Source organism: Acanthochromis polyacanthus, chromosome 18 (assembly GCF_021347895.1).
Source record: "Acanthochromis polyacanthus isolate Apoly-LR-REF ecotype Palm Island chromosome 18, KAUST_Apoly_ChrSc, whole genome shotgun sequence".
NCBI lineage: Eukaryota > Metazoa > Chordata > Actinopteri > Pomacentridae > Acanthochromis > Acanthochromis polyacanthus.
Window position 1 is genome coordinate 35,433,200 of NC_067130.1, and position 14,395 is coordinate 35,447,594.

Sequence of the window (14,395 nt, forward strand, 5' to 3'; positions counted from 1 at the left end):
AAGATATTTTAAGTGTTTTAACCAAACAAAAGAGGGTAATGTTGCTACCTAAACCTTCTAGTAATGCTTTCATCAATAAATGCTTAGAAATATCCCTACTTGAGTGCCATACTTAATTAAATTTTGTTCATAGCATGCTCATGAATGTTCTTGCAATAATTAGAAATAACAAATTGCTACAGTTAGCTCTTAATTGGGCTGTTTTGACAAAAATACGGGAAAATTAGGGGCGAGTCCAAACTTTTGCCTGGTAGTGTATATGTTTGTTTATATCATGTGTGTTTACATCATGTATGAGTGTTTACGTCATTTGTGTTTGCATAATATATGTGTGTGTTTATATCATGTATGTGTGTTTATATCGTATATCATGTCTGTCCTTAGCTGTGTCCTCCTGCTGAGTCAGAAATTGTCCCTCCTTGAGCTCCGTCAAACCGTCCAATCCCTGCGCAGCTCTGAGGCCTGTCTCTCCTCCCAGAAGGCCCTTCTGGACGCCAAGATGGCCACCGCTGCCTCCCCTCCCCCACCACCACCTCCCCCTGCTCTACCATATGAAGACGACGCTCGCTCCGTGGGCTCCACCGTAAATACACCATTATTATTACTATTAATTCTATCTGTCTGTCTGTCTGTCTGTCCTCTCATGTCAGCCCTCCCATGCCTGTCCTCTCATGCCTGTCCTCTCATGCCTGTCCTCTCAGGTCACCCCTTTCATTTCAACCCTCTCATGCCTGTCCTCTCATGCCTGTCCTCTCTTGTCAGTCCTCTCATGTCAGCCCTCTCATCCTCTCATGTCAGCCCTCTCATGTCAGTCCTCTCATGTCAGTCCTCTCATGCCTGTCCTCTCATGCCTGTCCTCTCATGCCTGTCCTCTCATGTCAGCCCTCTCATGTCAGCCCTCTCATGTCAGTCCTCTCATGCCTGTCCTCTCATGCCTGTCCTCTCATGCTTGTCCTCTCATGAATGTCCTCTCATGTCAGCCCTCTCATGTCAGCCCTCTCATGTCAGCCCTCTCATGTCAGTCCTCTCATGTCAGTCCTCTCATGCCTGTCCTCTCATGCCTGTCCTCTCATGAATGTCCTCTCATGTCAGCCCTCTCATGTCAGCCCTCTCATGTCAGTCCTCTCATGCCTGTCCTCTCATGCCTGTCCTCTCATGTCAGTCCTCTCATGTCAGTCCTCTCATGCCTGTCCTCTCATGCCTGTCCTCTCATGCCTGTCCTCTCATGTCAGTCCTCTCATGCCTGTCCTCTCATGCCTGTCCTCTCATGTCAGTCCTCTCATGCCTGTCCTCTCATGCCTGTCCTCTCATGCCTGTCCTCTCATGCCTGTCCTCTCATGCCTGTCCTCTCATGTCAGTCCTCTCATGCCTGTCCTCTCATGTCAGTCCTCTCATGCCTGTCCTCTCATGCCTGTCCTCTCATGCCTGTCCTCTCATGCCTGTCCTCTCATGCCTGTCCTCTCATGTCTGTCTCTCTCTTCCTTCCAGGACAAGTCGAAGGAACGTAGTTCTCGGTTCGACACTCTTCGTCATTCTCTGGCGGGGATGATCCGTTCTCCTAAAGCAATGCTGGGTTCTTCCACGTCGGTGAGATCCTTCAAAACCTAATGATCCTTGTTTGCTCTGTTTATCCACCCATCAGGTAGAACAGGTAGACCAACTGTCTGATGGTGGTCCCTAATGCTGCTCAGCTCCTCAGTGGGGCGCAGCACCAGGACCTCTGAAGTCCTGTAGGTTCTGTGGGTTCCAGGGGGGACGTACCTAGACCAGGCTGATCCTGGGCCATCCCACAGAGGCTCCCTAAGATCTGGATCTGAGTGTGGAACCTGGGTGAACAGCTTAGCTCTGTCAGGTTCCCTGGGTTCTTCTGAGCAGGTTCTGTGGTGTGTCAGGATTCCAGGTCCTGCTGAGGTGGAACCTGGAACCAAGGACTGTTGTTGCCATGATAATGGTGGGTGGTACCTGTCAATCATTAAAGCTGCTGTCCAGAGTTTCCGTTTGTTTTCAATTTATGTACCATTTTTTAACAAAGCTTAAATGTGTTAGTCTAGTTCGATACTATAATATAAAGTTAGTATAACGCGATATGAAAATTTATTCCTGAGCTCCGCCTTCCTCTCATAGACCCCCATGTTGTTCGGGTTAGGACGTTTTTTGGCTCGGGGTGCTCGCGTCGCTCCCCGACCACGGCCTCCATAGCCCGCCTGACGGCTTCATTTAGATGCCCGACCTCTGGAGGAAGATGTTGGGGCGTCTGGGACATACTCTTCGTCAGAGGAGTCATGCAATTCTGAACTCTAGATAGAAATAAATAAACAATGTAACACATATACACGCGTAAATGCACTAAGTTTGATAAACAACGTCATCCAGAGGGATACACGAGTGTAATCACAGATTGAAACTTTACTCGTTCGTCCTAGCAGATTCATGTTATTTTGGTATTAGGACAAGTTAGACTCAATACAGCATTCTAACGTAATTCCTTTATTATTTACTAAATGTACTAAATGTAGAAGAGTGGAAAACAGCAAAACAGGCGAGATGCTGCAGCACTCCGGGCACTTCTCTCATGTACTGCACGCGTGCACAAATAAAGGGGCGAAATCAGACGGAGGGACCAACAGTGTTTTGGGAGACGCTGTGATTCAAACTCCGGACAGCAGCTTTAATGGATGTCAGGACTCAAAGTTCCCAGCAGAACATTGGATTAGAACAAGATGATGGTGATGTTGTTCAGCTGTCAGTGGTCAGAATGTTGTAGCTGATGGGATATTTACGTGTCTCACCTGTCCTCCCCTCTCTCGCCTGTCCTCACCTGTCTCACTTGTCCTAACCTGTCTCACCTGTCTTCACCTGTCTCACCTGTCCTCACCTGTCCTGTCCTGTCCTCACCTGTCCTCTCCTCTCACCTGTCCTCTCCTGTCTCGCCTGTCCTGCCCGTCCTCACCCGTCCTCACCCGTCCTCTCCTGTCCTCACCTTTCCTCTCCTGTCCTCTCCTGTCCTCGCCTGTCCTCTCCTGTTCTCACCTGTCCTCGCCTGTCCTCTCCTGTCCTCGCCTGTCCTCTCCTGTCCTCACCTGTCCTCTCCTGTCCTCTCCTGTCCTCACCTGTCCTCTCCTGTCCTCTCCTGTCCTCGCCTGTCCTCTCCTGTCCAGACCGACCACACATAGAGGACATCCTGATATTTGATCTGCTGTCTATTAGTTATTATTTTCCTACAACGAAGTACGATGACAAGAGGAAGCAGATACAAGCAATCAGACAGGTGAAGCAGTGGACGACCTGGGAAGGAGTGGACAACAGGAAGATCTCTTGTCCAGAGCTGTGGGACACGGAGACGTTTAGAGGAAGCTTCACCATCCAGGTGTCCTATGATGTCCTACTATCACCCAAGAACCTCAACCAGTGGGATGGAGAAGACCCTACATCTCACTGACTCCAGCTACACTCAAACATCTTAGTGGGCTGCAGGACCAGCCTCACCCAAGACCATTACACCTGGAGGTACAACCAGGTGCTGAAGTTGTCTGGAACCGGTTCTGGTGACTGAGCGGAGGAGTGTTAATGCCCTTCCATCCACATCAAACCAAAGGCAAGAAACAACATTTGTTCATGAGGATGAGGGTCCGACCAGTAGAAGTAGGCTGAGGAGGATTCATAGCCACCTGGACATCCAGGCTTCTCCTGGAGATGGGAGTACATATGAAGGCCCACCGACAGGACATCAAGGACCTTTCCAGAGTTGCTGAAAAGGGAAATCAGTGGCTGTGGATGAAGAGACAGGATCCACCTGGACCTTCAGGTGGGTAGATGGCATCTAGGTGGTGAACCTGAGATTCACTGCTGAACCTTCTGGAGGTGTCATGGGTCTATCAGTGAAACACTGAGGAAGGAGGGCTTCCACTGGATAACCCAGAGGATGTCTTCACCCACAGGACCAGCCACAGAGTCTGAAGGTCTCATGCATGCAAGAAGGAAGATCATCGTCTAGTCCGACACAGCAGATCTGTATTTGGGCAAATTAATGAACATCATAGTTTACACAAAGCTCCAGTAAATCAGTTGGATTCAAGGCTGATTTCCATCCGTTGTTCTGGACATCGACATGTTGGGACACAGTGGATCTCTGTGTGGTGACGTTCACAGTATGGAGCTACAGATGTTGGAGCTATGAGAGACCATCGTGTTCTGGTTCTTTATGATGGAAGGAACAAGTTTGTTCAAAAACACTGCAGTCTGAGTCTGTTTCTGCAGGTAGAGTCCATGAAATATAAACAGAGTCATGGGATACGGTTGATACAGATCACCTGATCAATAGATGAACTGATCAATAGATCACCTGATCAATCGATGAACTGATCACTAGGGTTAGGTGATCAGTAGATCTCCCGAACCTTCACCGACCTGCTGACAGGAAGTGTTCTTCTTCATGTTCCCCTGCAGCAGTTCTTCGATGTGATCCCCACATCAGAGCGCCCCCTGGCAGAGCAGGAGTGGTACCACGGAGCCATCCCTCGCACCGAGGCCCAGGAGTTGCTACGGCAACAGGGAGACTTCCTGGTCAGAGAGAGTCACGGCAAACCGGGAGAATACGTCCTGTCTGTGTTTTCTGATGAGCAGCGGCGACACTTCATCATCCAGTACGCAGATGTACGTATGCAGACACACCTGAACAAGTCCGTCTCCATGACAATCTCCATATTATTAGTATGTTATTATATATCAGGCTCCAGAATAGCATGTTATTACTGTTATTAGTATGTTATTGTATATCAGGCTGCAGAGCAGCATGTTTTTACCGTGTTATTAGTATGTTATGTATCAGGCTGCAGAACAGCATGTTATTAGTATGCTATGTATCAGGCTTCAGAACAGCATGTTATTAGTATGCTATTATGTATCAGGCTGCAGAACAGCGTGTTATTAGCATGTTATTAGTATGTTTCTGTATGTTTATGACAGTAATCTCTCTCTCTCTGGTAGAGTCAGTACCGCTTCGAAGGGACCGGCTTCTCCACCATCCCTCAGCTCATCGAGCACCACTTCTCCACTAAACAGGTCATCACCAAGAAGTCTGGAGTCGTGCTGGTCAACCCTGTTGTCAAGGTAACCGCTCACCAAATACAAGAACATGCATGTTCGGTCGGCCGTGTTACAGTGAGTCTCACATTCAAACTGTTCTGTGCAGGACAAGAAATGGATCCTGAACCATGAGGATGTTCTGCTGGGAGAACTGCTGGGAAAGGTTCCTGTTCATCATGTGGTCTCACCTGGTCCTTACCTGTCTCCCACCTGGTCCTTACCTGTCTCCCACCTGGTCGTTACCTGTCTCCCACCTGGTCCTTACCTGTCTCCCACCTGACCTTTACCTGTCTCCCACCTGGTCCTTACCTGTCTCCCACCTGACCTTTACCTGTCTCCCACCTGACCCTTACCCGTCTCCCACCTGGTCCTTACCTGTCTCTCATCTGGTCCTTACCTGTCTCCCACCTGGTCCTTACCTGTCTCTCTGCAGGGAAACTTTGGGGAGGTGTTCAAAGGGACGCTGCAGCGCGACAAAATGCCGGTCGCTGTTAAAACTTGCAAAGAAGATTTACCTCCTGAGCTGAAGATCCGTTTCCTGTCAGAGGCCAGGTGAGCCACAAACACTAGACTAACATTAGACAAATGTTAAACTAACGTTAGACGAACATTAAACTAGCAGTAAACTACACTTGACTAACATTAAACAGTCTCTCCAGGAATTTGCGATGTTGCGATCGCGCGAATTCACGCGAAATCAACCAATCTCTGCAAATTTTGCGCCTCCTTGCAGTTTTGTCCAATCACCACAACTTTCCCGCAATTTTGGCCCGCCTCCCGTGAGTTCCACCAATCATAGCAGCTCCCAGTACAAAACTAAAGCACGTACATCACCGAATTCACTTCCTGTTTATGGTTTGAAGATGCAGACGTGCGATACTAATGTTTCTCATTTACCAACAAAAATTACTGCTGCAGACCGTGATAAACAATTAATTCACTGATGTTCTTCACCAAAGCGGAGCTAAACTGTTTTACAACCGTGCAATACTGTGGTGGAATACAAAAAAGAAAAAAAATCAATTGATGCACACTTTTTTTTTAAAATCATGAAACGTATTAGAACGGCTGAAATGATCAGACAACAGACCACATAAATCACCATGATGGAAACTGTTGCATCCAGATCTGTTAGAGCACTGAAAGAATGAAGGTAAATTAGATTAATTATTCCACCAAAGAACACGGCAGAGTTATGTGACGATCAGCGTGTGTGAATCCTTCCTCTGTTACCAACATCACTCAAAAACAGACTCAGAGATTTAAATGAAGTTTTCAGGGTCGGTCAGAAATGACACAAGGACCAAATGATTAGACTTCAGCAGTGATACGGCTTAAAGTTTGGATCCACGGATTTGTTAAGGATTTCCCATTGAGGTAGCAGCACGGCGTCTGATAGCAGCACGGTAACCATGGCAACAAGTGAACGCTACCTCAGCAGTCTGCTGACGATCACAGGATTGTGATCCTACAACAATCTACCACTGTGGACGTATCGGAAATGACACAAGGAACAGTTGATTAAATTGTGGGGTGTTTCTGAGTCCCATCAATTCCCGTCGCCAGCTACATATTTAGGTCACGTGATTCAGTATGTAAACATGCAGAACACACACCTGTGTTCAGCGCGAAGTCAAGTAATGAACAGTCTTGGTGGAAGACTGCGCTCTCTGTTCTTGTTAATTGACGTGACAAGCCGTGAGCGTGTGTGTGTGAACACGTGTGTGCCAGGAAGTGAAATTAACTCTTTAAGCCACTGACAGATATGTCCAAATATTATTCATTCAATAGTAAATTAGCATTTTGTGCTGCAAATCTACCAACCACTTTATGTTAAACTATTATCTGGCTGCTAATGTCCCACCGTGGTGTGCCAGCTTTTGTGTAAATGGGTTGGAGAGTTAAAGAATTAATTTTGGGATAAATATTGTCAATTACAGTGTTGAAACGTTCTACAAGCTGGAAAAAATGCAGCTTTTTAGCAGTTGTCACTGTCTCCCGCAATTTCATCACAACAAATAAGCTTAAAACATCGAAACTTTTATCGCAGTTTTTTTAGAAAAGCTGTTGCGAATTCCGGCATTTTCTGCCACAACAATCACGAAAAACGCCCGCAAAATCCTGGAGGGACTGACTAAACTAACATTAGACAAACATTAAACTAATATTAGACTCACATGAGGCAAACATTAAACCAACATTAGACCAACGTTAGACTAACGTTACACTAACATTAGACCAAAATTTGACTAACAGACTAAAATTAGACTAACGTTAGACTAACATTAAACTGGCATTAGATCAACGTTAAACTAATGTTAGACTTAACATTAAAATAACATTAGACCAACGTTAAACTAACGTTAGACTTAACATTAAACTAACATTAGACCAACGTTAAATTAACATTAGACCAACATTAAACTAATGTTAGACTAACATTAGACCAACATTAAACTAATGTTAGACTAACATTAGACCAACATTAAACTAATGTTAGACTAACATTAGACAACATTAAACTAATGTTAGACTAACATTAGACAACATTAAACTAATGTTAGACTAACATTAGACCAACATTAAACTAATGTTAGACTAACATTAGACAACATTAAACTAATGTTAGACTAACATTAGACAACATTAAACTAATGTTAGACTAACATTAGACCAACATTAAACTAATGTTAGACTAATGTTAGACTAACATTAGACCAACATTAAACTAATGTTAGACTAACATTAGACTTAACATTAAACGAACAGTAGACCAACTTTAAACTAACGTTAGACTAACGTTAGACTAGCATTAGACCAACGTTAGACCAACATTAATTTAACATTAGACTAACGTTAAACTAACGTTAGACCAACATTAAACTAACGTTAGACTTAACATTAGACCAACATTAAACTAATGTTAGACTAACGTTAGACTTAACATTAAACGAACAGTAGACCAACTTTAAACTAACGTTAGACTAGCATTAGACCAACGTTAGACCAACATTAATTTAACATTAGACTAACGTTAAACCAACGTTAGACCAACATTAAATTAACATTAGACTAACGTTAAACTAACGTTAGACCAACATTAAACTAACGTTAGACTTAACATTAAACTAACGTTAGACCAACATTAAACTAACATTATTAGACTAACCAATATTAGACTAACATTGTGAGTGTTCTTGCATCTGATTGGCTGCAGGATCCTGAAGCAGTACGACCACCCAAACATTGTGAAGCTGATTGGTGTTTGTACGCAGCGTCAGCCTATCTACATCGTCATGGAGCTGGTTCCTGGTGGGTGGAATCACCTGTCAGGTGCAGGGTTCTTATTGGTCGGGTTGGGTTAGGTGTGTTTGCTGACCTTTCACTGTGTTTGTCAGGTGGAGACTTCCTGTCCTTTCTGAGGAAGAGGAAGGACGAGTTGAAGACGAAGCAGCTGCTGCGCTTTGCTGTCGATGCTGCAGCAGGGATGGCTTACTTGGAGAGCAAGAACTGCATCCACAGGTACCCAGGTATTCACCAACAGATAACTAGCAGCTCCAGGTTGCCTGAGTTAACTGTCTCTGTCTCTCAGGGACCTGGCAGCCAGGAACTGCCTGGTGGGGGACAGCAGCGTGTTGAAGATCAGCGATTTTGGGATGTCTCGTCAGGAGGACGACGGAGTTTATTCTTCATCTGGACTCAAACAGATTCCCATCAAATGGACCGCACCTGAGGCCTTGAACTACGGTACCACCTGTCCCACATCTGTCCAACACCTGTCCAACATGGTTAACATCTGTCCCACACTTGTCCAGCACCTGTCCAGCACCTTTAACATCTGTCCAACACCAGTCCAAGATCTTTAACTCCTGTCCAACATCTTTAACACCTGTCCAACATGTCCAACATCTTTAACACCTGTCCCACACCTGTGCAACATGTCCAACACCTGTCCAACATGTCCAACACCTGTCCAACATGTTTAACACCTGTCCAACATGTTTAACACCTGTCCAACATGTTTAACACCTGTTAAACATGTTTAACACCTGTCCAACATCTTTAACACCTGTCCCGCACCTGTGCAACATGTCCAACACCTGTCCAACATGTCCAACACCTGTCCAACATGTTTAACACCTGTCCAACATGTCCAACACCTGTCCAACATGTTTAACACCTGTCCAACATGTTTAACACCTGTTCAACATGTCCAACACCTGTCCAACATGTTTAACACCTGTCCAACATGTTTAACACCTGTCCAACATGTTTAACACCTGTTCAACATGTTTAACACCTGTCCAACATGTTTAACACCTGTCCAACATGTCCAACACCTGTCCAACATGTTTAACACCTGTCCAACATGTTTAACACCTGTCCAACATGTTTAACACCTGTTCAACATGTCCAACACCTGTTCAACATGTCCAACACCTGTCCAACATGTTTAACACCTGTTCAACATGTCCAACACCTGTCCAACATGTTTAACACCTGTCCAACATGTTTAACACCTGTTAAACATGTTTAACACCTGTCCAACATGTTTAACACCTGTCCAACATGTTTAACACCTGTCCAACATGTCCAACACCTGTCCAACATGTTTAACACCTGTCCAACATGTTTAACACCTGTCCAACATGTCCAACACCTGTCCAACATGTTTAACACCTGTCCAACATGTTTAACACCTGTCCAACATGTTTAACACCTGTCCAACATGTCCAACACCTGTCCAACATGTTTAACACCTGTCCAACATGTTTAACACCTGTCCAACATGTCCAACACCTGTCCAACATGTTTAACACCTGTCCAACATGTTTAACACCTGTCCAACATGTTTAACACCTGTCCAACATGTCCAACACCTGTCCAACATGTCCAACACCTGTCCAACATGTTTAACACCTGTCCAACATGTTTAACACCTGTCCAACATGTCCAACACCTGTTAAACATGTTTAACACCTGTCCAACATGTTTAACACCTGTCCAACATGTCCAACATCTTTAACACCTGTCCAACATGTCCAACATGTTTTAACACCTGTCCAACATGTTTTAACACCTGTCCAACATGTTTAACACCTGTCCCTCACCTGTGCAACATGTCCAACACCTGTCCAACATGTCCAACACCTGTCCAACATGTTTAACACCTGTCCAACATGTTTAACACCTGTCCAACATGTCCAACATCTTTAACACCTGTCCAACATGTTTAACACCTGTCCAACATGTCCAACATCTTTAACACCTGTCCAACATGTTTTAACACCTGTCCCACACCTGTGCAACATCTCCAACACCTGTCCAACATGTTTAACACCTGTCCAACATGTCCAACATCTTTAACACCTGTCCAACATGTCCAACATCTTTAACACCTGTCCAACATGTTTTAACACCTGTCCAACATGTTTTAACACCTGTCCAACATGTCCAACACCTGTCCAACATGTTTAACACCTGTCCAACATGTTTAACACCTGTCCAACATGTCCAACATCTTTAACACCTGTCCAACATGTTTAACACCTGTCCAACATGTCCAACATCTTTAACACCTGTCCAACATGTTTTAACACCTGTCCCACACCTGTGCAACATCTCCAACACCTGTCCAACATGTTTAACACCTGTCCAACATGTTTAACACCTGTCCAACATGTCCAACATCTTTAACACCTGTCCAACATGTCCAACATCTTTAACACCTGTCCAACATGTTTTAACACCTGTCCCACACCTGTGCAACATCTCCAACACCTGTTAAACATGTTTAACACCTGTCCAACATGTTTAACACCTGTCCAACATGTCCAACATCTTTAACACCTGTCCAACATGTCCAACATCTTTAACACCTGTCCAACATGTTTTAACACCTGTCCAACATGTTTAACACCTGTCCAACATGTCCAACACCTGTCCAACATGTTTAACACCTGTCCAACATGTTTAACACCTGTCCAACATGTCCAACACCTGTCCAACATGTTTAACACCTGTCCAACATGTTTAACACCTGTCCAACATGTTTAACACCTGTCCAACATGTCCAACACCTGTCCAACATGTCCAACACCTGTCCAACATGTTTAACACCTGTCCAACATCTTTAACACCTGTCCAACATCTTTAACACCTGTCCAACATCTTTAACACCTGTCCAACATCTTTAACACCTGTCCAACATGTCCAACATCTTTAACACCTGTCCAACATGTTTTAACACCTGTCCCACACCTGTGCAACATCTCCAACACCTGTCCAACATGTCCAACATCTTTAACACCTGTCCAACATGTTTTAACACCTGTCCCACACCTGTGCAACATCTCCAACACCTGTCCAACATGTTTAACACCTGTCCAACATGTCCAACATCTTAACACCTGTCCAACATGTTTAACACCTGTCCAACATGTTTTAACACCTGTCCAACATGTCCAACACCTGTCCAACATGTTTAACACCTGTCCAACATGTCCAACACCTGTCCAACATGTTTAACACCTGTCCAACATGTTTAACACCTGTCCAACATGTCCAACACCTGTCCAACATGTTTAACACCTGTCCAACATGTCCAACACCTGTCCAACATGTTTAACACCTGTCCAACATGTTTAACACCTGTCCAACATGTTTAACACCTGTCCAACATGTCCAACACCTGTCCAACATGTCCAACACCTGTCCAACATGTCCAACACCTGTCCAACATGTTTAACACCTGTCCAACATCTTTAACACCTGTCCAACATCTTTAACACCTGTCCAACATCTTTAACACCTGTCCAACATCTTTAACACCTGTCCAACATCTTTAACACCTGTCCAACATCTTTAACACCTGTCCAACACCTGTCCAACATGTCCAACACCTGTCCAACATCTTTAACACCTGTCCAACATCTTTAACACCTGTCCAACATCTTTAACACCTGTCCAACATCTTTAACACCTGTCCAACACCTGTCCAACATGTCCAACACCTGTCCAACATCTTTAACACCTGTCCAACATGTTTAACACCTGTCCAACATGTCCAACACCTGTCCAACATCTTTAACACCTGTCCAACATGTTTAACACCTGTCCAACATGTCCAACACCTGTCCAACATGTTTAACACCTGTCCAACATGTTTAACACCTGTCCAACATCTTTAACACCTGTCCAACACCTGTCCAACATGTTTAACACCTGTCCAACATGTCCAACACCTGTCCAACATGTTTAACACCTGTCCAACATGTTTAACACCTGTCCAACATCTTTAACACCTGTCCAACATCTTTAACACCTGTCCAACATCTTTAACACCTGTCCAACATCTTTAACACTTGTCCAACATCTGAATAAAAGTCATATTTGGACCAAGTTTCTTATTGGACCATTGGATTTCCAGCAGCTGATAAAAACATGATGAACTGCGATTGGCTGCTGACTGTGTCCTGCTCTGTGATTTGCTGCAGGCCGCTACAGCTCGGAGAGCGACGTGTGGAGCTACGGCATCCTGCTCTGGGAAACCTTCAGTCTGGGGGTGTGTCCTTATCCTGGGATGACCAATCAGCAAGCCCGAGAGCAGGTGGAGAAAGGTAGAGAGCTGTGATTGGTTCAGTAAAGAACATTTAAATGTTGACTGTGCGGTAACCACGGGAACCTCCCCTGTCCCCCCTGGTTGCTAGGTTACAGGATGGCATGTCCTCAGCGTTGCCCTGACGATGTGTACAAAGTGATGCAGCGCTGCTGGCAGTACAACCCCGAGGACCGACCCAAGTTCTCTGAGCTGCAGCGGGACCTGGCCGCCATAAAGAAGAAGTGATGTCACCAGCAGGAAATGATGTCACCAGCAGGAGACACTTTTATTTATGTTTATAAGAAAGGGGCATGACCAGTAAGTGGGCGTGGCCACCGAGTGGGCGTGGTTTTAGTATGCGTCTTCACTCAGCTCATCACTAACATGGAGATAGAAATTAATTAAAAATTTATTTAAATTAATTAATTTAAATTTACTAAAGTTTGAATTAATAATTTATTCAAATTTAATTTCAAATTAAATTCAGTTACAGCAGAAAACTGTAAACAAACACTAAAAGAGAAAACAAACTGAAAAAACAGTAAACAAAATGTAAACAGACACTTAGAGTAAAACTGTAAACACAGAAAAACACTAAAACAGCAGACAAGCAAAGACAAACTGTAAACAAACACTGAAACGTCATGCACTAAACAGTAAACAAACAGTAAGCAAACAGTAAATAAACAGTAAACAAGCTTCAGCTTTAATTTTCAACTCTTTCCAAAATCGGGACAAACTGTGAGGATGTTAAGCCACGCCCCCTTCATGCCACCTGACCTGTAACCATGGTGACAGATCCTTTTCATTGTGGACCAATCAGCCCTTAACACTAAAGTTTTTTTTTTTTTAATCTTTACTGATTTTTTATGTTTATTTATTGTTTTTATTAGTTTATGATCTGAGCTGTCACTCTTCCCAGACCACGCCTACCTGAAGCCTTATTTCGACCAATCAGTGAACGCCACCAAAAACCAGTTAAATTAAAACATCACCAGCACTTTGTTTATCTACTGGTTGTCATGGTAACTGAACTATGAGTCCTGATTGGTCAGCATCACTTCCTGGACTGTGTGAGGGCGGAATCTGAATGTCAGAGCTGTTACTGTAAATAAACACTAATAGTCTGTTTGTGTTTTCTATTTGTTTAAGCTCTTTATAAAGTTATTATCGTTTATTATGAAAATAAAACATACAAAGTGAAAATAAACAGAAAATATTTCCAGTATTTCAGAGATCTGGAATGTTTTTATTTATTTAAACAACAGTTAGTATTCGATTACTCTGTTGAAGTACTTGTACCTCATTTCTATAATACTTTATATTTTTACTGCGTTTTCAGCCCCTTCAAGGCCCTGAACCCCACTTTGGGAACCAGAAGCTGTGATTAAACTCGATCAGTAATCATGGGATCAGGTTCAACATAGTTCTGGATCAATCAACTACTGTTGGTACTTTAGATACTAGAATACCGCAGTACTTTTACTACTTGTACTGTAATCCTTTGGTACTTTATTACTGCAGTACTTCCATTACAGCTTGTATTTACCAGCAATACTTTAAAGGGGTTAAGCTCCGCCCACAGTGGCTGTGATTGGTTGAAGACGTAGTTTTCTTCCTACAGAGGTGAGACCAGAAAATCCGCTGAAATACTACATGTACTGTAATCATGTAGTACTTCTACTGCAGATACTGTAAAATTACTGCCCC

General features: G+C 44.0%; 1 protein-coding gene across 7 annotated transcripts in view; it reads left to right on the forward strand.

Annotated features, from left to right (window-relative positions):
• Positions 1 to 13,913, forward strand: part of fer (fer (fps/fes related) tyrosine kinase) — a 33,279-nt gene extending 19,366 nt beyond the window's left edge. For 2 of the 7 annotated variants that reach the window (XM_051938289.1, XM_051938290.1), the window contains exons 10-20: positions 385 to 583; positions 1,489 to 1,587; positions 4,447 to 4,653; positions 4,987 to 5,109; positions 5,192 to 5,248; positions 5,519 to 5,637; positions 8,303 to 8,397; positions 8,484 to 8,607; positions 8,678 to 8,832; positions 12,582 to 12,704; positions 12,795 to 13,913. In XM_051938289.1, the coding sequence (XP_051794249.1) occupies positions 385 to 583; positions 1,489 to 1,587; positions 4,447 to 4,653; positions 4,987 to 5,109; positions 5,192 to 5,248; positions 5,519 to 5,637; positions 8,303 to 8,397; positions 8,484 to 8,607; positions 8,678 to 8,832; positions 12,582 to 12,704; positions 12,795 to 12,931 (1,438 nt within the window). In that variant the 3' untranslated portion in view covers positions 12,932 to 13,913. Of the gene's footprint in view, positions 1 to 384; positions 584 to 650; positions 979 to 1,488; positions 1,588 to 4,446; positions 4,654 to 4,986; positions 5,110 to 5,191; positions 5,249 to 5,518; positions 5,638 to 8,302; positions 8,398 to 8,483; positions 8,608 to 8,677; positions 8,833 to 12,581; positions 12,705 to 12,794 lie in introns of those variants that run through there. The other 5 variants (XM_051938291.1, XM_051938294.1, XM_051938293.1 and 2 more) reach the window with 5 other exon arrangements.
• The last annotated feature ends 482 nt before the right edge of the window (positions 13,914 to 14,395 follow it).